Source organism: Vidua chalybeata, chromosome 30, assembly GCF_026979565.1.
Source record: "Vidua chalybeata isolate OUT-0048 chromosome 30, bVidCha1 merged haplotype, whole genome shotgun sequence".
In the NCBI taxonomy this organism is placed as follows: Eukaryota; Metazoa; Chordata; class Aves; order Passeriformes; family Viduidae; genus Vidua; species Vidua chalybeata.
The window spans coordinates 135,642-159,498 of NC_071559.1; the positions used below are offsets into that span (position 1 = coordinate 135,642).

The window sequence follows — 23,857 nt, forward strand, 5'->3', positions numbered from 1 at the left end:
AGAGGAAGAAAGAGGGGGAAATAGAAAAAAATGGGAAAGAAAAAGAAAAAGAGGGAGGAGAGGAGAGTAAAAAGAGTAAGAAAGGGGTAAAATAGAAAAAAAACATTAAAAATCCCGTAAATAACAGAAAAAGAGCGAGGAGGAGAGAGAAAGGAAAAACAAAAAGAGGAAGAAAGAGGAAAGAGAATAAAACAAGAATAAAACTGGAAGGAAAAGAAAAAGAGCGAGAAGAGGGAGAGAGTAAGAAAAAGGGGAAGAAAGGGGAAAAGAAGAAAAATACAGTAAAAAATGGAAGGAAAAAGAAAAAGAGCGAGAAGAGGAGGGGAAAAAAAATAAAGAGCAAGAAAGGAGGGGGGAAAAAAAAACCCCAACAAGTTCCCCAGGCGGGGGCTGCGCTGGGGGAGCCGCGGGGCTGGAAATGCCCCCGGGGATGGAAATGCCCCCGGGGATGGAAATGCCCCCGGGGATGGAAATGCTCCCAGATCCGTGCTGGAATTGCCCCCGGTCTGGGACTGGAAATGCCCCCGGTCTGGGACTGGAAATGCCCCCAGGGATAGAAATGCCCCCGGGGATGGAAATGCTCCCAGTTCCGTGCTGGAATTGCCCCCGGGGATGGAATTGCCCCCGGGGATGGAAATGCCCCCAGATCCGTGCTGGAATTGCCCACGGTCTGGGCAGGAATTGCCCCCGGTTTGGGGCTGGAAATGCCCCCGGGGCTGGAAATGCCCCCAGATCCGTGCTGGAATTGCCCCCGGTCTGGGCTGGAATTGCCCCCGGGCCGGGGCCGGAATTACCCCCGGGCCGGGGCTGGAATTGCCTCCGGTTTGGGGCTGGAAATGCCCCCGGCCCCGGGGCAGGAATTGCCTCCGGTTTGGGGCTGGAAATGCCCCCGGCCCCGGGGCTGGAAATGCCCCCGGTTTGGGGCTGGAAATGCCCCCGGCCCCGGGGCTGGAATTGCCTCCGGTTTGGGGCTGGAAATGCCCCCGGCCCCGGGGCAGGAAATGCCCCCGGTTTGGGGCTGGAAATGCCCCCGGCCCCGGGGCAGGAATTGCCCCCGGCCCGGAGCAGAAATTACCCCCGCTCAGGGGCAGGAATTACCCCCGGTCTGGGGCAGGAATTACCCCCGCTCAGGGGCTGGAAATGTCCCCGGTCTGGGACTGGAATTGCCCCCAGGGCTGGAAATGCCCCCAGATCCGTGCTGGAATTGCCCCCGGTCTGGGCTGGAATTGCCCCCGGGCCGGGGCCGGAATTACCCCCGGGCCGGGGCTGGAATTGCCTCCGGTTTGGGGCTGGAAATGCCCCCGGCCCCGGGGCTGGAATTGCCTCCGGTTTGGGGCTGGAAATGCCCCCGGCCCCGGGGCTGGAATTGCCTCCGGTTTGGGGCTGGAAATGCCCCCGGCCCCGGGGCAGGAAATGCCCCCGGTTTGGGGCTGGAAATGCCCCCGGCCCCGGGGCAGGAATTGCCCCCGGCCCGGAGCAGAAATTACCCCCGCTCAGGGGCAGGAATTACCCCCGGTCTGGGGCAGGAATTACCCCCGCTCAGGGGCTGGAAATGTCCCCGGTCTGGGCTGGAAATGCCCCCGGCCCGGAGCAGGAATTACCCCCGGTGTGGGCCGGAATTACCCCCGGTCTGGGGCAGAAATTACCCCCGCTCAGGGGCAGGAATTGCCCCCGGTGTGGGCCGGAATTGCCCCCGGGCCGGGGCCGGCTCTCGCAGCGCGGCCGCTCCGCTCGGGCCCGGCGCTCTTACCCCAGCGCGGCCGCCCCTCCTGCGGCGCTCCCGGCCGAGAAATGACAATTTCTACTTGGGCATCACGTGGCGCTCGCCAGCGACTGAGACGGAGCGCGCGTCATCCTCGCCTCCCCAAAATTCCCTTTTTTTTTCCACCCTCCGCGCCGCTTTCCCACCCCCCCTCCCCCCGCTCTTTCCACACACACACCAAAAAAAAAAAAAAAAAAAAAAAAAAGAACCCGAAAAAAAAAAAAAAAAAAAAAAAACCCTCTCAACCCCGAGCAGCGCGGCTTATATATAAAAAAACAAAACCCCAAAAAAAGCCCCTCCACAGCGCCGGGGCCAGCATGTTCAACTCGGTGAACCTGGGCAACTTCTGCCCCTCGCAGACGCGCAAGGAGCGCGCCGGCGGCGGCGGCGGCGACTTCGGCGACCGCGCGGGCAACCTGTACTTGCCCAGCTGCACCTACTACGTGCCCGACTTCCCGTCCGTGCCCTCGTTCGCCCCCGCTCGCCAAATCTCGTACCCGTACGCCGCCAACCTGGCGCAGGTGCCCCGCGAGGTGCCCTACGCGCTGGAGCCCTCGGGGAAATGGCACCCGCGCGGGAATTACGCGGCGTGTTACTCCGCGGAGGAGCTGATGCACAGGGAGTGCCTCCCGCCCGCCGAGGTGCTGATGAAGAACGAGAATTACCACCACCATCATCATCATCACCACCACCACCCGGCGCCGGCCGCCGCGGCGCCGCCGCCGCCGCCCGGGTTTTACTCCGGGGTGAGCAAGAACTCGGTGCTGCCGCAGGGCTTCGATCGATTCTTCGAGAACTCCGCGCTGTGCGCGGCCGAGAGCGCGCCCGACAGGGCGGACGGCGAGAAAAGCGCGGAGGGCAACGCGCAGGAGGAGGAGGAAGAGGAGGAGGAGGAGGAGAACGCCAACCCCGGCTCGGCCTCGGCGTCCTCCTCGTCGGGAGCCAAGGAGGGCTCCAAGAGCGGCGCTCAGAGTAGGTTGAGCCGGGCTTAAGCGGGGGGGGAGACCCAGCCCGGCCGGGCTTTGGCGAGCCGAGCTTTTTTATGTGGAGTTTTATAAGCGCGGCCAGGATTTTACGAGAAGCTCCGAAGCGCTTTCTTCTTTCTCTGCCCGGTTTTTTTTTTTTTTTTTTTTACGATGGCGGAAAAAAAAAAAAAAAAAAGAAAGAAAAAGGAAAAAAAAAAAAAAAAAAGGGAAAAAAAAGTGGTGTGAGAACAAGAAAAAAAAAAAAAAAAAAGGAGAATAAAACGTAAAGCGGGGATGTTAAGCGCGGCCACGTCCCTCGCTCTCTCTCGGCGGAGTCTGTGAAATTTTAAAAGCGCGGCCGGTGACAAATATTAACTTTGATCATGAACTTAGGCGGGCGTTTTAAAGGATCGGGGTTGCCGAGGGTGAGAGGCAATTGGGCAGAACGCGCGGGCTTCCCCCGCCGCTTCCCGCGCTTTGGGGCTGCTTTTTTAATTAATCCCTAATTAAAACTCGCTGCCGAGCCCTCTGTGGCCGGCCAGGCGCGGGGTGAGGGAGGAATCGGCGGAATTGGGGGCAGAAAAGGAGAATTTTTCCCGGAGTTTTCCAGGCGCACCCTCCCCTCCCGAGCCGCGCTTTGTCAGGAGAGGATTTCCCTTCGGCTCGGCTCGAACGCGGACTTTAAAATTCATTTGAAATTTCATTTTAGGGATTTGATTCGATTTGATTTAATTTGATTTCCTTTCCCGCTCTCCGGGCAGCCTCGGCGCCGCTCCGGGAGGCCGGGACGGTTTTTGGGGCGTTTTTAGGGATTTTTGGGGCTGTTTTGCCTTTTGGGATGGGTTTTCGGGCTGTTTTGCCTTTTGGGGTTTTTTTGGAGGGGGGAAATTTTGCCTTTTGGGATCTTTTTTTGGGGGGGGGGACTTTTACCTTTTGGGATGTTATTTTGAGCTCTTTTGCCTTTTGGGATTTTTTTTTGAGGGGAATGTTCTGCCTTTTGGGATCTTTTTTGGGATTTTTTTTTGGGCTGTTCTTTCTTTTGTGATTTTTCGTGGGGAATTTTTTTTGGGGGGGTGGGGTGCTTTGCCTTTTGGGATTTTTTAGAGGAGACTATTCTGCCTTTTGGAATCTTTTTTTTTTTTGGCTGCTCTTTCTTTTGGGATCTTTTTTGGGATCTTTTTTGGGATCTTTTTTGGGATCTTTTTTGGGATTTTTTTTTGGGCCGTTCTTTTCTTTCGGGATTTTTTGGGGGGGGTTCTTTGGGGGGGTGGGGTGCTTTGCCTTTTGGGATTTTTTAGAGGAGAATATTCTGCCTTTTGGAATCTTTTTTTTTTGGCTGCTCTTTCTTTTGGGATTTTTTTGGGGGGTATTTTTTTTGGGGGGGTGGGGTGCTTTGCCTTTTGGGATTTTTTCGAGGGGAATATTCTGCCTTTTGGGATCTTTTTTTTTTGGCTGCTCCTTCTTTTGGGATTTTTTGGGATCTTTTTTGGGATCTTTTTTGGGATTTTTTTTTGGGCCGTTCTTTTCTTTCGGGATTTTTTGGGGGGATTTTTTAGGGGGGTGGGGTGCTTTGCCTTTTGGGATTTTTTAGAGGGGAATATTCTGCCTTTTGGAATCTTTTTTTTTTGGCTGCTCCTTCTTTTGGGATTTTTCGTGGGGAATTTTTTTTGGGGGGGTGCTTTGCCTTTTGGGATTTTTTCGAGGGGAATATTCTGCCTTTTGGGATCTTTTTTTTTTTTGGCTGCTCCTTCTTTTGAGATTTTTCGGGGGGATTTTTTTCTTTTTTTGGGGTGGGGTGCTTTTCCTTTTGGGATTTTTATTTTTTTTTAGCGGGGGGCTGTTTTTCCTCGCCGGCGCCTCCTGGGATCCCCAATCCCGAATTTCCCCGCTTTGATTCCCTTCCCTCGCGTGTGTGGCGAGGGCTGGAGTTAATCAAAAACTGGTGCGGAACCGCAGCTCGGCCTCGCTAATCCCGACCTAAATCACCGCGCCGATAGCGGCTCTGCTTTGATCCCCTTCCCTCCCCTAAACTCCGCTTAACCCACCCCAAACCCGGCTTTTCTCTCCCAAAAATCCCAAAAATCCCTCTTTTCTCTCCCAAAAATCCCAAAAATCCCTCTTTTCTCTCCCAAAAATCCCTCTTTTCTCTCCCAAAAATCCCTCTTTTCTCTCCCAAAAATCCCTCTTTTCTCTCCCAAAACCCCAAAAATCCCTCTTTTCTCTCCCAAAAATCCCTCTTTTCTCTCCCAAAACCCCAAAAATCCCTCTTTTCTCTCCCAAAAATCCCTCTTTTCTCTCCCAAAAATCCCTCTTTTCTCTCCCAAAAATCCCAAAAATCCCTCTTTTCTCTCCCAAAAATCCCTCTTTTCTCTCCCAAAAATCCCAAAAATCCCTCTTTTCTCTCCCAAAAATCCCTCTTTTCTCTCCCAAAAATCCCAAAAATCCCTCTTTTCTCTCCCAAAACCCCAAAAATCCCTCTTTTCTCTCCCAAAACCCCAAAAATCCCTCTTTTCTCTCCCAAAAATCCCCAAATCTGCCTTCATCCCCGGGCGGGCTGGAAAAATTCCCGACAAATCCGCTCCGAGGGCGCCCGCAGCCCTCCCAGGAATCCCAAATTTCAGCCGCGGCTTTTTGGGTTTTTTTTGTTCCTTTTTTTTTTTGGGAATTTCTTCCTTTTAGGGGAATTTTTCCTCGTGAGGTGAGTTATTCTTCCAGGATATCGAGGGTTTTTTTTTGGGGTGTTTGTTATTTTTTGGGATATTTATTCCTTCATGGGGTGTTTATTTATTTTTGGGGGTATTTGTTCATTTTTGGGGTATTTATTAATTCCTTTTTATTAATTCCTGGTATTTGGGGTATTTATTAATTTTTGGGGGTATTTGTTCATTTTTGGGGTATTTATTAATTCCTTTTATTAATTCCTTTTGGGGTATTTATTAATTTTTGGGGGTATTTGTTCATTTTTGGGGCTATTTATTAATTTTTGTGGTATTTGTTCATTTTTGGGGTATTTATTCCTTTTTTGGGGTATTAAATCCCTTTGGGGTATTTATTCCTTTTGGGGTATTTATTCCTTTTGGGGTATTTATTCCTTTTGGGGTGATTTATTAATTTTTCGGCTATTTATTCCTTTTGGGGTTATTTATTAATTTTTGGGTATTTATTTATTTTTGGGGTATTTATTCCTTCATGGGGTATTAAATCCCTTTGGGGTATTTATTCCTTTTGGGGTTATTTATTAATTTTGGGGTATTTATTTATTTTTGGGGTATTTATTCCTTCATGGGGTATTGATTTATTTTTGAGGCAATAAATCCCTTTTGGGGTATTTATTCCTTTTGGGGTTATTTATTAATTTTGGGGGTACTTATTCCTTTTTGGGCTATTTATGAATTTTGGGGTTATTTTTTCCTTTTGGAGTTATTTGCACCTTGTGGGTTATTTCTTCCTTTTGGGGTATTTATGAATTTTTGGGATTATTTTTCCTTTTGGGGTTATTTGCACCTTGTGGGTTCTTTGTTCCTTTTGGGCTATTTGTGAATTTTTGGGGTTATTTTTTCCTTTTGGGGTTATTTGCTCTTTGTGGGTTCTTTGTTCCTTTTGGAGTATTTATGAATTTTTGGGGTTATTTTTTCCTTTTGAGGTTATTTGCTCTTTGTGGGTTCTTTGTTCCTTTTGGAGTATTTATGAATTTTTGGGGTTATTTTTTCCTTTTGAGGTTATTTGCTGTTTGTGGGTTCTTTGTTCCTTTTGGGGTATTTATGAATTTTTGGGATTATTTTTCCTTTTGGGGTTATTTGCACCTTGTGGGTTATTTCTTCCTTTTGGGGTATTTATGAATTTTTGGGGTTATTTTTCCTTTTGGGGTTATTTGCACCTTGTGGGTTATTTCTTCCTCTTGGGGTATTTATGAATTTTTGGGATTATTTTTCCTTTTGGGGTTATTTATTCCTTGTGGGTTCTTTGTTCCTTTTTGAGTATTTATGAATTTTGGGGTTATTTTTTCCTTTTGGGGTTATTTGCACCTTGTGGGTTCTTTGTTCCTTTTTGAGTATTTATGAATTTTGGGGTTATTTTTTCCTTTTGGGGTTATTTGCACCTTGTGGGTTATTTCTTCCTCTTGGGGTATTTATGAATTTTGGGGTTATTTTTTCCTTTTGGGGTTATTTGCTCTTTGTGGGTTATTTCTTCTTTTTGGGCTATTTATGAATTTTTGGGATTATTTTTCCTTTTGGGGTTATTTGCTCCTTGTGGGTTATTTCTTCTTTTTGGGGTATTTATGAATTTTTGGGGTTATTTTTTCCTTTTGGGGTTATTTTTTCCTTGTGGGGTTATTTCTTCCTTTTGGGGTTAATTATTCTTTATTCCTTTTGGGGTTATCCATCCCTTTTTGGGCTGCCCATCCCTTTTGGGATCATTTCTCCTTTCGGGATATTTATTCCTTTTTTGGGTTACCCATTACTTCCTTTTTCAGTGGATTTACCCCATTTTCGGGCCACTCATCCCTTCTAGAATCATTTCTTTTTCCAGTATATTTCTCCCTTTTTCAGGTTACCCATCCCGTTTAAAATTACCGATTTTTCCAGGCTATTTCTCCCTTTTTCGGGCCACCCATCCCTTGTTAAAATTACGGATTTTTTCAGTATATTTTCCCTTTTTTTGGCTACCAATCCCTTTTAGAATAATTTATTTTTTCAGGAAATTTATCAATTTTTTCGGGCCACACCCCCTTTTTTTTTTTTAATTATTCGTTTTCCAGCTATTCATCCCATTTTCAGCCCACCTATCCCTTTTTTAATTTCATATTTCCCAGGTTATTTTTTTCCCATTTTCAGCCCACCTATCCCTTTTTGAATTATTAATTTTTCCACTCCATCCATCCCATTTTCAGCCCACCTATCCCTTTTTTATTATTAAATTTCCCAGTCTATTTTTCCCATTTTCATCCCACCCATCCCTTCTTTAATTTCACATTTCCCCTACCCATCCCTTTTTAAAATTATTATTTTTCCATTCTATTTTCCCCATTTTCATCCCACCTATCCCTTTTTTTATTATTAAATTTCCAGTCCATTTTTCCCATTTTCATCCCACCCATCCCTATTTTTAATTCCACATTTCCCCCACCCACCCCTTTTTAAATTTCATATTTCCCACTCCCTCCATCCCATTTTCATCCCACCCATCCCTACTTTAAATTTCACTTTTTCCCAACCCATCCCTATTTTAATGATTATTTTTCCATTCTATTTCCCCCATTTTCATCCCACCCACCCCTATTTTTAATTCCACCTTTCCCCCACCCAGCCCTATTTTAAATTTCACATTTCCCCCATCCACCGCTATTTTTTTTTCCATTTTCTTCTTCCCATTTTCATCCCACCCATCGCTATTTTTAATTCCCCATTTCCCGCGCCCATCCCTATTTTTAATTCCCTTTCCCCCTTCCCCCAGGCGCTCCCAGGACGAGGAAGAAGCGCTGCCCGTACTCCAAATTCCAGATCCGGGAGCTGGAGCGGGAATTCTTCTTCAGCGTCTCCATCCCATTTTCATCCCACCCATCCCTATTTTTAATTTCATATTTCCCACTCCATCCATCCCATTTTCATCCCACCCATCCCTATTTTAATTATTATTTTTTCCACTCTATTTCCCCCATTTTCTGCCCACCCATCGCTATTTTTAATTCCCCATTTCCCGCACCTATCCCTATTTCTAATTCCCCATTTTCTGCCCAGCCATCCCTATTTTTAATTCGCTTTCCCCCTTTCCCCAGGCGCTCCCAGGACGAGGAAGAAGCGCTGCCCGTACTCCAAATTCCAGATCCGGGAGCTGGAGCGGGAGTTTTTTTTCAACGTTTACATCAACAAGGAGAAGCGGCTGCAGCTCTCGCGGCTGCTGAACCTCAGCGACCGGCAGGTGAAGATCTGGTTCCAGAACCGGCGCATGAAGGAGAAGAAGCTGAGCCGGGACCGCCTGCAGTATTTCTCCGGGAACCCCTTGTTGTGAGAGCCGCGCGCCGCCGCTCCCGCGGGCCGCGCGCGCCTTCCTGCAGCCTTTCGGGGCTTTTGTCAGGGGCTGTGGCGGGGTTTTGCTGGGGTTATTCGGGGTTTTTTTCTGATTCTTCTCTGAATTTTTCCTGATTTTTTATGATTTTTTTTTTCTGATTTTATTCTGATTTTTTCCCTGAATTTTTTCGGATTTTTTCCGGATTTTTTTCTGATTTTTTTCGGATTTTTCCGGATTTTTTTCTGAATTTTTATGAATTTTTTTCTGATTTTTTATGAATTTTTTCGGATTTTTTTTCTGATTTTTTTCTGAATTTTTTCGGATTTTTTTTCTGATTTTTCCTGGTTTTTTTTTTTTTTTTTTTTCTCTGATTTTTTTCTGATTTTTTTTTTCTGATTTTTCCTGATTTTTTATGATTTTTTTCTGATTTTATTCTGAATTTTTTTTTGATTTTTAATGAATTTTTTTCTGATTTTATTCAAATTTTTTTCTGATTTTTTCTGATTTTTTTTAATTTTTTCCTGTTTTGTTTTTTCTGAATTTTTCCTGATTTTTATGATTTTTTTTTCTGATTTTTTTCTGATTTTTTTTCTAATTTTTTCTGAATTTTTTCTGATTTTTTCCTGATTTTTTCTGAATTTTTCGGATTTTTTTCTGAATTTTTCCTGATTTTTATGAATTTTTTTCGGATTTTATTCTGATTTTTTTCTGATTTTTTTTTTCTGATTTTTTTTCGGATTTTTTTTCCTGATTTTTTTCTGATTTTTTCCGGATTTTTATGAATTTTTTTCATGATTTTTTTTTCCTGATTTTTTTTTTCCTGATTTTTTTCTGTTTTTTTTCTGATTTTTTTCTCTGTTTTTCCTGATTTTTTCTGATTTTTTCTGCTTTTTTTTTTGTGATTTTTTTCCAAAAAAATATTTTTTTCTGATTTATTTTCAAAATTTTTTTCCCTGATTTTTTTCTGGGTTTTTTCCCTTGTTTTTTCTGATTTTTTTTTTTCTGATTTTTAATGTATTTTTTCATATTTTTCCTGATTTTTTTTTTGTTTTTCTTTCCTTATTTGTTCCTTTTTCCCCCTTATTTTCCTTAATTTTTCCTAGTTTTTCCTGATTTTCCTGACTTTTGGTCGTTTTCCCCCTAATTTCAAGGACTTGAACTCCGCGGACTTTATTTAATTTTAATTCTTTTCCCTTTTTTTTTTTTTATTTTTCACCCCGAACAACCCGTAACTCCTTTTTTTTTAATATATATATTTTTTATTATTATAATTATTATATTATTATATTATTTTAATTTTTATTCTCCTTCAGGCACACGAGAATTTCAACTCAACCGCGGGGCCGCTGCTGCCCTGGGAGTTTCCACCCCAAACGCGCCAAATTTGGGGCAAAAAATGAAAATTTCCCCCAAATTCCCACATCTTCAAGAGGACAATGAGCAAAAAAAATCAACTTTTGGGGTCAAATCCAGGCAGAAAAATCCAATTTCCAGCGCTTCGTGCATCAACCCGGCCGCGGTTTTCTTTTGTATTTTAATTTTCTGTCATTTTCGTTGTCGGGAATAGAAGAAGCGAAGAAAAAAAATCGCGGAAAAGGTGAAAAATGCTTAAAAAAAATCAGAATTTGTGTGTTGTAAAGCGAGGGAATGCGCGGAATAAAAAGGTTCTGGTGTCCGGCGGGGTTTTAGTGCAGCTTTTCTTGGCATTTCGCTCTTCCCGAGGCTCCCGCCGGCCGAAAATCGGGAATTTTCGGGCGGGGCTCGGCTCAGGCTCCTCCCCCGGCTCCTCCCCCTGCTCCTCCCGGCTCCGCCCCCGGCTCCGCCCCCGGCTCCTCCGGCCCCAGCGCGCCTGCTCCGGCTTCGCGGAATTTTAATTATTTATCGCTTTATTTTCATTTTTTATCGGGTTATTTTCATTATTTATCGGTTTATTTTAATTTATTATAGATTTATTTAATTTTTATAGGTTTATTTTCATTTATTATAGAGTTATTTTCATTTTTATAGGTTTATTTTCATTTATTATAGATTTTTTTCATTTTTTATTGGTTTATTTTCATTATTTTATCGGGTTATTTCCATTTTTTATAGAGTTATTTTCATTTTTTAAATGTTTATTTTCTTTTTTTTATCGGTTTATTTTCATTTATTATAGGGTTATTTTCATTTATTATAGGTTTATTTTCTTTATTTATCGGTTTATTTTAATTTTTTATCGGTTTATTTTCATTTATTATAGAGTTATTTTCATTTTTATAGAGTTATTTTCATGTATTATCGGTTTATTTCCATTTTTTAATCGAGTTATTTTCATTTTTTAAAAGTTTATTTTCTTTTTTTTTATAGGTTTATTTAATTTTTATAGGTTTATTTTCATTTTTTATCGAGTTATTTTCATTTTTTATCGGTTTATTTTCATTTTTATCGGTTTATTTTCATTTTTTATCGAGTTATTTTCATTTTTTATCGGTTTATTTTCATTTTTTATCAGTTTATTTTCATTATTTATAGGTTTATTTAATTTTTATAGGTTTATTTTCATTTTTATCGGTTTATTTTCATTATTTATAGGTTTATTTAATTTTTATCGGTTTATTTTCATTTATTATAGAGGTATTTTCATTTATTATCGGGTTATTTTTATTTTTTATAGGTTTATTTTCATTTTTTATATGATTATTTTCATTATTTAAATGTTTGTTTTCTTTTTTTATCGGGTTATTTTCATTTATTATCGGTTTATTTTCATTTTTTATCGGGTTATTTTCTTTTTTAATAAATTAATTTAAAACTTTTATAGATTTATTTTCATTTATTATCGGGTTATTTTTATTTTTATCGGTTTATTTTCATTTTTATCGGTTTATTTTCATTCTTTATAGAGTTGTTTTCATGTTTTATCGGGTTATTTTCACTTTTTATCGGTTTATTTTCATTTTTATCGGTTTATTGTCATTTTTATTGATTTTTTCGTTTTTTGTCGGTTTATTTTCATTATTTTATAGGTTTTTTTTATTTTTATAGGTTTATTTTCGTATTTTATAAGTTTATTTTCATTTTTTATAGGTTTATTTTCATTTTTGATAGATTTATTTTCATTTATTAACATGTTTATTTAATTTTTTATAGGTTTATTTTCATTTTTTATAGATTTATTTTCATTTATTAACATGTTTATTTAATTTTTTATAGGTTTATTTTCATTTTTTATCGGTTTATTTACTTTTTTTTTATATTTATTTGGATTTTTAAGTAGATTTATTTTAATTTTTAATATATTGATTTTGATTTTTATCGGTTTATTTTGATTTATTTATAGATTTATTTTGATTTTTAATAGATTTATTTTGGTTTTTTAATAGATTTAGTCTCATTTTTTATCGGTTTATTTTCTTTTTTATACCTTTATTTTCATTTATTACCCTGCTGATTTAATTTTTTTTAATAGATTTATTTGTAATTTTTAATAGATTTATTTTCAATTTTTTTATCGGTTTATTTTCATTTTTTATAGATTTATTTTCATTAATTAACATGTTTATTTAATTTTTTTATAGATTTATTTGGATTTTTTAATATATTTATTTTGATTTTATTATAGGTTTATTTGGATTTTTTATAGGTTTATTTTGGTATTTTAATGGATTTATTTTGATTTTTTATATGTTTATTTAATTTTTAATAGATTTATTTTCATTTTTAATAGGTTTATTTTCATATTTTTATAAATTTATTTTGATTTTTTATAGATTTATTTTGATATTTTGATAGATTTATTTTGATTTTTTATATAGGTTTATGTTGATTTTTTATATTATTATTTTGATATTTTGATAGATTTATTTTGATTTTTATAGCTTTATTTTCATTTTTAATAGATTTAGTTTGATTTCTTTATTTTTATTTATTTATTTATTTATTTTCATTTTTAATAGATTTATCTGGATTTTTATAGATTTATTTTGATTTTTTATTTATTTATTTGGATTTTTATAGATTTATTTTGATTTTTTTATAGGTTTATTTTGATTTTTAATAGATTTATTTGGATTTTTAATAGATTTATTTGGATTTTTATAGATTTATTTTGATTTTTTATTTATTTATTTGGATTTTTATAGATTTCTTTTGATTTTTTATAGGTTTATTTTGAATTTTTATAGATTTATTTTGATGTTTTTATAGAATTATTTAGATCGATAGATTTTGATATGTTTATCTCTTTATTTTGATACTTCGATCTTTTATTCTATTATTATTTCCTTTAATTCTATTTGATTTGCATTTGATTGCGGTTTTAATTTCACTTTTTTACATTTATATTTTGATTTTATTTTTATTTACTCTTAAAATAATTTACTTTTTTTTACATTATTTATTTTGATTTCGAGCCTCTTCTTTTGGTTTAAAAATTATTTTTATTTTCTTATTCCTATTCCTACTCCTGCTCTTATCTTATCCCTGGTCTTATTTTATTATTCCCATTATTATTTTATTATTCCTATTCCTATTTTTATTTTATTTTTATTCCTATTTTTATTCTTATTTTATTCTTCTTTTTATTCCTATTTTATTCCTATCTTCCTATTTTTATTCCAATTTTTATTCCTATTTTTATTCCTATTTTTATTTGATTTTTATTCTTATTCCTATTTTATTCCGATTTTTATTCCTATTTTTATTCCTATTTTATTTATATTTTCCTATTTTTATTCCTATTTTTATTTGATTCTTTTTATTCCTATTTTTATTCCTATTTTCCTTATTTTATTCTTATTTTAATTCCTATTTTATTCCTATTTTCCTATTTTTATTCTTGTTCTTATTCTTGTTTTTATTCCTATTTTTATTCTTATTTTAGTCTTATTTTTATTCTTTTTTTATTCTTATTTTTACTCCTATTTTTATTCTTATTTTATTCTTATTTTATTCTTTTTTTATTCTTATTTTTATTCCTATTTCCTCTTTTTATTCTTATTTTGATTCCTACTTTCCTCTTTTACTTCTTATTTTTTATTCCTATTTTTATTTTTATTATTCTTTTGTTATTATTTTTATTATTTTTTTTATTCCTCTTTTCACCCCAAACCCCCTCCACTTTTTCATTCTTACCCCTCATCATTCCAACCCTTTTTTTTTTATTTACCTTTAATTTTTTTTTATTTCTTAAATTTCATTTCCCCCTTCCCAAAACCCCAAAAAAAAACCCCAAAAACCCCAAAAAAACCCACAAAAACCCCAAAAAAAAGTGCGAAAATTGCGAATTCCGCGCGCCTCAGTCAAGGAGCCCAAACCCCAAATCCAAAGTCAAGTTTTTCGGGAAATCCCAACAAGTTCACAGCCACAAATTCTTTTTTTTTGTGTTTTTTTCTCTTTTTTTCCGACTTTTTTTGTTGTTTTTTTTCGGGAAGAATTTCCCGGGAAGGAACAAAAAGCGTCGGGTTCCACTTTGGGGTCAAAATCGGCAATTCCGGGATTTTATGGCGTTGGAAAGGAGGGGATAAAAGCGAGAAAAAACCGGAAAAAGCCCAAAAAAAGCGAAATAAATCTCATTTATTCGTTGATCCGCGCTGCTGTAAAATCCCCGCTCCCTTTCAAAGCGCGCCGCTGGTAAAGGAGGAAAAAACAACCAAAAAACCCCCAAAAAAAGCCCCAAAAACCCCCCAAAAATCCGCTTTGATGGCGGCCGCGGTTTATGGGAGGGGAAAAAAAAAAAAACAACAAAAAAACCCCAAAAACCGCGGCGGGTTCGCAATTAAAGCGCAATTAAATCGTAATTAAATCGTAATTAAATCCCAATTAAATCCCAATTAAAGCCGTGCCAGAGCTGCGAGGGATCGGCCTGGGCTGGTTCTCATTAACGCGGGGGAAAAGGGATTTTATTTCTTTTTTATTTCGCTTTATTTCACTTTATTTTTCTCTTTCTTTAGCTTTAATTCTATTTTTCCTCTTTTTTTTTTCTCTTTATTTTGCTTTATTCCGTTTTATTTCGCTTTATTTCTCTTTATTTTCCTCTTTTTCCCCCCTTTATTTCTCTTTATTTCTCTTTTTTCCCCTTTATTTCTCTTTATTTCTCTTTTTTCCCCTTTATTTCTCTTTATTTCTCTTTTTTCCCCTTTATTTCTCTTTATTTCTCTTTTTTTCCCCTTTATTTCTCTTTATTTCTCTTTTTTTCCCCTTTATTTCTCTTTATTTCTCTTTGTTCCCCCTTATTTCTCTTTATTTCTCTTTTTTCACCTTTATTTCTCTTTTTTCCCCTTTATTTCTCTTTATTTCCCTTTTTCCCCCCTTATTTCTCTTTATTTCTCTTTTTTCCCCTTTATTTCTCTTTATTTCTCTTTTTTTCCCCTTTATTTCTCTTTATTTCTCTTTGTTCCCCCTTATTTCTCTTTATTTCTCTTTTTTCACCTTTATTTCTCTTTTTTCCCCATTATTTCTCTTTATTTCTCTTTTTCCCCCTTTATTTCTCTTTATTTCTCTTTGTTCCCCTTTATTTCTCTTTATTTCTCTTTTTTCCCCCTTATTTCTCTTTATTTCTCTTTGTTCCCCTTTATTTATCTTTATTTTTCTTTTCCCCCCTTTATTTCTCTTTATTTATTTTTATTTCTCTTTTTCCCCTTTATTTCTCTTTATTTTTCTGTATTTCTCTTTTTTCCCCTTTATTTCTCTTTATTTCTCTTTTTTCCTCTTTATTTCTCTTTCTTTTTCTTTATTTCTCTTCCCCCCCTTTATTTCTCTTTATTTCTCTTTATTTATTTATCTTTTTCCCTTTTATTTCTCTTTTCCCCCTTTATTTCTCTTTTTCCCCCTTTATTTCTCTTTGTTTTTGCCGCTTCTGCTGGGCCTAAAACCTGAAAAAAATCGGGGTTTTTTTTGGAGGGGAAAATGAAAATAAAGACGGAGATCAGAGGCGGCTTTGAGGCCTGGGGAAAATACTCCCCCCAAAAAAGCAAAATAAAACCCAAAAAAGTAAAAAAAACAAGTTTAGAAACGCCCAAAAAGTAAAAAAACAAACAAACAAACAAAAAAACCACAAAAAAACCAAAATGACCAAACCAAACCAAAACAAAAAGTTTAAAAGATGCCCCAAAAGATGAAAAATAAAAAGAATTGAAAAGAAAATAAAGGTAAGAAAAGCCAAAATAAAAATGGTTTAAAAAGCAGAAGCGAAGCAAAGAAAAAGAAAAAAAAAAAAAAAAAAGGAAAAAAAAAGAAAATAAAAATTAAAAAAAAAAAGAAAAAAAGGCAAAAAAAACAAGGAAGAAAAAATAGTAGGAAAAAATATCTTAAAAAGGGAAAAAAAAAAAAAGAAATATTTTAAAGGAAAAAGGGGGGAAAATAAAATTAAAAAGAGGAATAAAATAATAAAAAATAATGAAATGAGAAATGAGAAAGAATGGAAAATAAATAATGAATAACGAATAATAAATAACGAATAACGAATAACGAATAATAAATAATAAAATATTAAATAATAAAATAAGAAATAAAAAATAAAAAGTATTAAATAAGAAATAAGAAATAAGAAATAAGAAATAAGAAATAAGAAAAGGAAATAAAGAAGAAATAAAACGATCAAAGGCAGCGGAACAAAAACAAAAATTCCAATTTTCCTCTTTGGCTAAAACCGAGCGCTCCAAAAATCCCAGAGAGCCCCAAGAAGCCCCAAAAGGCAAAGCGCGGAGTTGAAAGCCGCGCAGTTGCCGCCCTGCGGCCGCGCTGGGCTCTCGGCGGAACAAAGGCCCCGTCTAGACGCGCTCATTAGGGCTCATTAAGGCCTTCCGTTAATTCCCCTCTGGCCGCGCCGCTTCCGCAGGGACGGCCCCGAGCGGCGGCCGCGCCCGCGCTGCTGCAATTCGCTTCTTGCGCTGCTTCAGTCCCCATTTCACACTTCTATTGCCTTTATTTCACTTTTATTTTCTTTATTTACCTTCTAAGTTCAACTTTTATCCATATTTCCCCTTTTAGTCCCCATTTCACACTTCTATTGCCTTTATTTCACTTTTAATTCCTTTATTTACCTTCTAAGTTCAACTTTTATCCATATTTCCCCTTTTAGTCCCGAATTTCACACTTCTATTGCCTTTATTTAACTTTTATTTCAACTTTTATCCATATTTCCCCTTTTAGTCCCCATTTCACACTTCTATTGCCTTTATTTCACTTTTAATTCCTTTATTTACACTTTTATTTCAACTTTTATCCATATTTCCCCTCTTAGTCCCCATTTCACACTTCTATTGCCTTTATTTACCTTTTAATTCCTTTATTTACACTTTTATTTTAACTTTTATCCATATTTGCCCTTTTAGTCCCCATTTCACACTTTTATTGCCTTTATTTAACTTTTATTTCAACTTTTATCCATATTTCCCCTTTTAGTCCCCATTTCACACTTCTATTGCCTTTATTTCACTTTTAATTCCTTTATTTACCTTCTAAGTTCAACTTTTATCCATATTTCCCCTCTTAGTCCCCATTTCACACTTCTATTGCCTTTATTTACCTTTTAATTCCTTTATTTACACTTTTATTTCAACTTTTATCCATATTTGCCCTTTTAGTCCCCATTTCACACTTCTATTGCCTTTATTTACCTTTTAATTCCTTTATTTACACTTTTATTTTAACTTTTATCCATATTTGCCCTTTTAGTCCCCATTTCACACTTTTATTGCCTTTATTTACCTTTTATTTCAACTTTTATCCATATTTCCCCTTTTAGTCCCCATTTCACACTTCTATTGCCTTTATTTCACTTTTAATTCCTTTATTTACCTTCTAAGTTCAACTTTTATCCATATTTCCCCTCTTAGTCCCCATTTCACACTTCTATTGCCTTTATTTCACTTTTATTTTCTTTATTTACCTTCTAAGTTCAACTTTTATCCATATTTGCCCTCTTAGTCCCCATTTCACACTTTTATTGCCTTTATTTATATTTTAATTCCTTTATTTACACTTTTATTTCAACTTTTATCCATATTTCCCCTTTTAGTCCCCATTTCACACTTCTATTGCCTTTATTTATCTTTTAATTCCTTTTTTTACCTTTTATTTCAACTTTTATCCATATTTCCCCTTTTAGTCCCATGATTTCCACTTTTAGTCCCCATTTCACACTTCTATTGCCTTTATTTATCTTTTATTTCCATTTTTATCCATATTTGCCCTTTTAGTCCCCATTTCACACTTCTATTGCCTTTATTTACCTTTTATTTCCTTTATTTACCTTTTATTTCAACTTTTATCCATATTTCCCCTTTTAGTCCCATGATTTCCCCTCTTAGTCCCGAATTTCACACTTTTATTTCCTTTATTTAACTTTTTATTTCGTTTTTTTATCCATGATTTCCCCTCTTAGTCCCGAATTTCACACTTTTATTGCCTTTATTTACCTTTTATTTCCATTTTTATCCATATTTCCCCTTTTATTTCCATTTTTATCCATATTTCCCCTTTTATTCCCTTTATTTCCCCTTTCAGTCCCGATTTTCACACTTTTATTTCCTTTATTTACACTTTTATTTCCTTTTTTATCCATATTTCCCCTTTTAGTCCCTTGATTCCCCCTTTTAGTCACCAATTTCACACTTTTATTTACTTTATTTACCTTTTAATTTCAACTTTTATCCATATTTCCCCTCTTAGTCCAGATTTTCACACTTTTATTGCCTTTATTTACCTTTTTATTTCCATTTCTATCCATATTTCCCCTCTTAGACCCGATTTTCACACTTTTATTTCCGTTATTTCCCCTTTTAGTCCCGATTTTCACACTTTTATTTCCATTTTTATCCATATTTTCCCTTTTAGTTCCGATTTTCACACTTTTATTTCCTTTTTTTTACCCTTTTATTCCCATTTTTATCCATATTTCCCCTTTTTAGTCCCATGATTTCCCCTTTTATTCCCATTTTTTATCCATATTTCCCCTTTTATTCCCATTTTTTTCCATATTTCCCCTTTTAGTCCCGACTTTTGCTCTTTTATTTCCATTTTTTACCCCTTTTCCCCTTTTATTCCCATTATTTCCCCTTTTATTCCCGAATTTTACGCTTTTATTTCCATTTTTATCCATATTTCCCCTTTTATTCCCTTTATTCCCCCTTTTAGTCCCGAATTTTACACTTTTATTTCCATATTTCCCCTTTTATTTCCATTTTTATCCATATTTCCCCCTTTTATTCCCATTATTTCCCCTTTTACTCCCGATTTTTCCCCTTTAATTTCAATTTTTATCCATATTTCCCCTTTCATTCCCATTTTTTCTCCTTTTATTCCCATTGTTTCCCCTTTTAGTCCCAATTTTCCCCTTTTATTTCCCCTTTTATTCCCATTATTTCCCCCTTTATTTCCATTTTTAATCCATATTTCCCCTTTTACTCCCTTGATTTCCCCTTTTAGTCCCGATTTTCCCACTTTTATTCCCATTATTTCCCCTTTTATTCCCAATTTTTACCCTTTTATTTCCATTTCTTATCCATATTTCCCATTTTATTCCCATTTTAATCCATATTTCCCCTTTTATTCCCTATTTTTACCCTTTAATTTCCATTTTTATCCATATTTCCCCTTTTATTCCAGATTTTCCCCTTTTATTCCCATTTTCCCCCATATTTCCCCTTTTATTTCCATTTTTTCCCCATTTTTCCCCCTTTTATTCCCATTTTCCCCATTTTTGCCCCTTTTCCTTTCAATTTTCCCCATTTCCCCCCTTTTATTTTAATTTTATTCCCATTATTTCCCCTTTTATTCCCATTTTTCCCCATTTTTATTCCATTTTTTCCCCTTTTATTCCAATTTTCCCCCATTTTTGACCTTTTTTCCCCTTTTTTTCCCCATTTTGTTTTTTTTTTTCCACCTCTCTCCAGCCCCAGGCCGAGTTCAAAGTTTATTTTATTTTCTTTTTTTTTGGCTTTTTTCCCCCCAGGAAAAGGCGCTGGCGGCCGTAAAACCGAATTTATGGAGCGTGCAGGAAAAGGCTCGTTAAATACTCCAGGGAGAAAAAATAGAAAAAAAAAAGGGAAAAAAAAAGGGAAAAAAAGGGAAAAAAAAAAAGGGAAAAAAAGGGAAAAAGGGAAAAAATGGAAAAAAAGGGGGGAAAATGGGAAAAAAAGGGGGAAAAATGGAAAAAAAAAAGGGAAAATGGCGATGGTGGCGAGGCGCGAATTGAGGTGAGAGTGGGAAAAAAAAACCCAAAAAATGAAAATATTCGGATTTTTCTCCAAAACTCTTCAAAACTCCTCGAAGTTACTCAAAATTTTGGGTGGGGAAATGCGAATTTTGGTGTCTCTGATGGGCACGAGCCAAGAATTGAGGTGAAAGGGAAAAAAAAAACCCAAAAAATGAAAATATTTGATTTTTTCTCCAAAATCCGCGCGGTTTTGGGTGGAAAAATGCGAATTTTGTGATTTGAGTTGAAAATCGCGATGGGGGCGAGCCAAGAATTGAGTTGAGATTGGGAAAAAAAAACCAAAAAAATGAAAATATTTTATTTTTTCTCCAAAATCCGCGCGGTTTTGGGTGGAAAAATGAGAATTTTGGTGTCATTGAACTCCAAACCGCGATGGGGACGAGCCAGGGATTGAGGTGAGAGTGGAAAAAAACCAAAAAAATGAAAATATTTGATTTTTTCTCCAAAATCCCCGCGATTTTGGGTGGAAAAATGCGAATTTTGTGATTTGAGTTGAAAATCGCGATGGGGGCGATCCAGGAATTGAGTTGAGAGTGGAAAAAAAACCCAAAAAAATCAAAATATTTGAATTTTTCTCCAAAATCCGCGCGGTTTTGGGTGGAAAAATGAGAATTTTGTGATTTGAGTTGAAAATCGCGATGGGGACGAGCCAGGAATTGAAGCCAGAGTGGGAAAAAAACCCCAAAAAATGAAAATATTTGAATTTTTCTCCAAAATCCGCGCGGTTTTGGGTGGAAAAATGCGAATTTTGTGATTTGAGATGAAAATCGCGATGGGGACGAGCCAGGGATTGAGGTGAGAGTGGAAAAAAAACCCAAAAATGAAAATATTTGAATTTTTCCGCGCGGTTTTGGGTGGAAAAATGCGAATTTCGGTGCCTTTGAACTTCAGGGAGTCAAGTCCATCACCTTTAACCCCTTCGGCGCCGCCCCGCGGGCCCCGATTTTCCCTTTTTTCCACCCAAAATCCGCCCCGGGCCGGACTCGCCGTTGGCTCCGCGCCCGCGGAGCTCCGCGGATGAAAATCCGCGATTTTGCCTCTGGGAATTTCTGCATTTTCCTCCCTTTTGGAGCCCGGATTTACGATTCGGGTTTCTAATTCCTGGTGAGTTTATTCCTAGAATTTTTTAGTTTTTTATCCCCTTTAATTTTTATTTGAAATTAATTTTTTTTAATTTATTTTTTTTAAATTCTTTATTAAAATTATTTACTACAATTCGTTTCTAAAATTAGCTTTAAAATTAGCTTTAATTCCAATTTTCTTCTATTTTTCTTCTTTATTATTTTAGAATTGTTTAAAAATAGTTTAATTCCTATTTTATTTTATTTTATTTATTATTTATAAATGATTTAAAAGATTTTAAATTCCCATTTTATTGTGTTCCTATTGCAATTATTTCTTATTTTCCTTATTTTTAATTCCTACTTTTTAGTCCCGTTTTTATATCCGTATTTTTTATCCCTACTTTTCATTCCCTTTTTAAATCCTTTTTTTTCCTATTCCTATCCCCATTTTCTAAACCCTTTTTTGATTCCCATTTTTATTCCGATTTTCTTTTCGTTCCTGTTTTGAACATTTACCCTGTTCTTTTTAATTCCTATTTTTTTTTAATTGCTGCATTTAATTTCTACCCTAAAAAAATCCCTTTTTCTGGGGGGAAAAAATCGCTTTTTTTTTTTTTTGGCAGCCGGGCTCGGAGCGGGGATCCATGAGGCGAAATAAAGTAAAAAAATTCAATTTTTAAAGCTGTAAAAATGATTGGAGACGCCCCAAAATTAGAGAAAACTTCTGAGAGTGAAGAGTGGATAATTAATTAATGAAGAGATAATTAACTAAAGAAATGTAAAAAAAAAAAAAATTAAAATAAATCTAAAATTAAATATAAAAAAATTATAAAAATTAAAATTCAATATAAAGATATCTATAAAAATTAAATACATAAATACAATAAATATATTTATAAACATATAAAGCCACATAAATAGATAAATATATATATATAGATGAATAGAAAATTAAATAAATACATGGAGAAATAAATTAATTAATCGGGAAGTAAAGAAATAAACAGAAAAAAAAATAATTAAACGGATAAAGAAAGAAAGAAAGAGAGAAATCAATCCGCAAATAAACGCGGCTTAAAAAAAGGAGATTTGGCAGCTAAAAATACCTCAAAAACCCCAAAAAAGCGCCGTAAAAATGAGTAAAAAATAAAATTACACCCCTCGAAAATGGGAATTGCAGCCCTAAAAAAAGCGGAATTGGGGAGGGGCAGTGCTGGGGGTTTTTGGGGGGGAAATCCGCGTTTAAAAAAGGAGAAAAAATCGGAATTTCCGCGGGTTTTGCCCCGAAATGGCGGCGAGGCCGCGGCTGGAGCGGGAAAATAAAATAAAAAAAAACAAAAACCCTCTGGAATGCGGCGGGAATTCCCAAAAAAAAAACCCCAAAAAATACCCAAAAAAAGGGAATTTTGGGGCGGAAAAAAAATCCCCCCGATGGGATTGCGGCGGGGGAGGAGGGGGAGGTGAAAAAAGGCGAAAAAAGCGGAAAAATTCGGATTTTTTTTTTTTTTTTTTTCTCCTTCCCAAGCGGCCCCGCGGCGCCTTGGGATAAAAAATCTGCTCCAAAGATGTGCCCGCATCAAAAACGGCTGCGAGGGAGGGAAAAAAGGGAGGAGAGGATGGAAAAAAAAAGGGGAAAAATGTTCAAAATTCAATATATTCTGCGGAAAATTCCGTTGTCCCGGGCAAAGGTTAAAAAAATTCGGTTTTCCCCTTCAAATCTGAAAAAAAAAAGCGAATTTTCCCCGTCAAAAAATGCAATTTTTACCTTCAAATCTTCCAAATAAAGTCAATTTTCCCGCCTGTGAAATCGTCAGAAATCTTCATTTTTTTTCTCCTCCCTTTCAAAAAATGCAGAGTTTAAAAAAAAAAATTATTTATTCCTTTCAAACCTCGAAAAAAATTCCATTTTTACCCTTCAAAAATGTTACGTTCGCCGTCGGGAATGAAATTAAAAAAGCGATTATTGCCCCCAGAATGGGTTTGAAAAGGCCGAAATTCAATTTATTCCCATGGAACCCCAGCGGATTCATCAAGGCTCGGGCTTAAAGGGGGAAAATTGAATTTTTGGGGAATTTTTTCCCGTTCTCAGGAGATTTTTGAGCGCCTCGGGAGCGTCGGGGCGGCGCTGATTTTTGGATTGAACCCAAAAATCGCAATTTTCGGCCGAAAAAAATTCCTTTTTCTCTCCTAGATGTGGAAAAAAATGGAATTTTTGGCGGTTTTCCCTCAATTCCCGAGGTTTTTTTTTTTTCTCGTTGTTCTCAGGTTTGGCCTTTCAGCGCTCGCTCCTCGCCTTTTTATTTTTATTTTTATTTTTATGATTGATTTTTATGATTCTTTTATAACTTTATTTAACAGCCCTCACCTCCCGGCTCAATAAAACGCGAGAAAAAGCCAAAATAAAAAATAAAAAAAATCGGAATTTCCCAATAATTCCCAAAGGTCCCGCCCGCATTTCTCCACCTCCTTGGTGGGCGAAATAAAAATCCGATTTTAATTTATTTCTTCAAGCCAAAAATCCCAGTTCAAATGGGGATTGAACGTAAAAAAATCTGCTTTTTGCGGGGATTTTTGGGTTTTTTTGGGGGGGGTTTTAGGGTGGATTTTTGGGTTTTTTTGGGATATTTTGGGGGGTTTTTAGGGTGGATTTTTGGGGTTTTTTGGGATTTTTTTGGGGGTTTTTTGGGTGGATTTTTGGGGTTTTTTGGGATATTTTGGGGGTTTTTAGGGTGGATTTTTGGGGTTTTTGGGGATTTTTTGGGGTTTTTTGGGTGGATTTTGGGGTTTTTTTGGGATATTTTTTTGGTTTTTAGGGTGGATTTTTGGGGGTTTTTTTGGGATATTTTGGGGGTTTTTAGGG

The 23,857-nt window shown here is 36.5% G+C and overlaps 1 protein-coding gene across 1 annotated transcript; it reads left to right on the forward strand.

Annotated features, from left to right (window-relative positions):
* The first annotated feature begins 2,079 nt into the window (after positions 1-2,079).
* On the forward strand, positions 2,080-8,736 carry HOXC11 (homeobox C11). The gene is made up of 2 exons (XM_053967396.1): positions 2,080-2,734; positions 8,504-8,736. The coding sequence occupies exons 1-2, from the start codon at positions 2,080-2,082 to the stop codon at positions 8,734-8,736; spliced, it is 888 nt and encodes a 295-aa protein (XP_053823371.1).
* Positions 8,737-23,857: the final 15,121 nt, after the last annotated feature.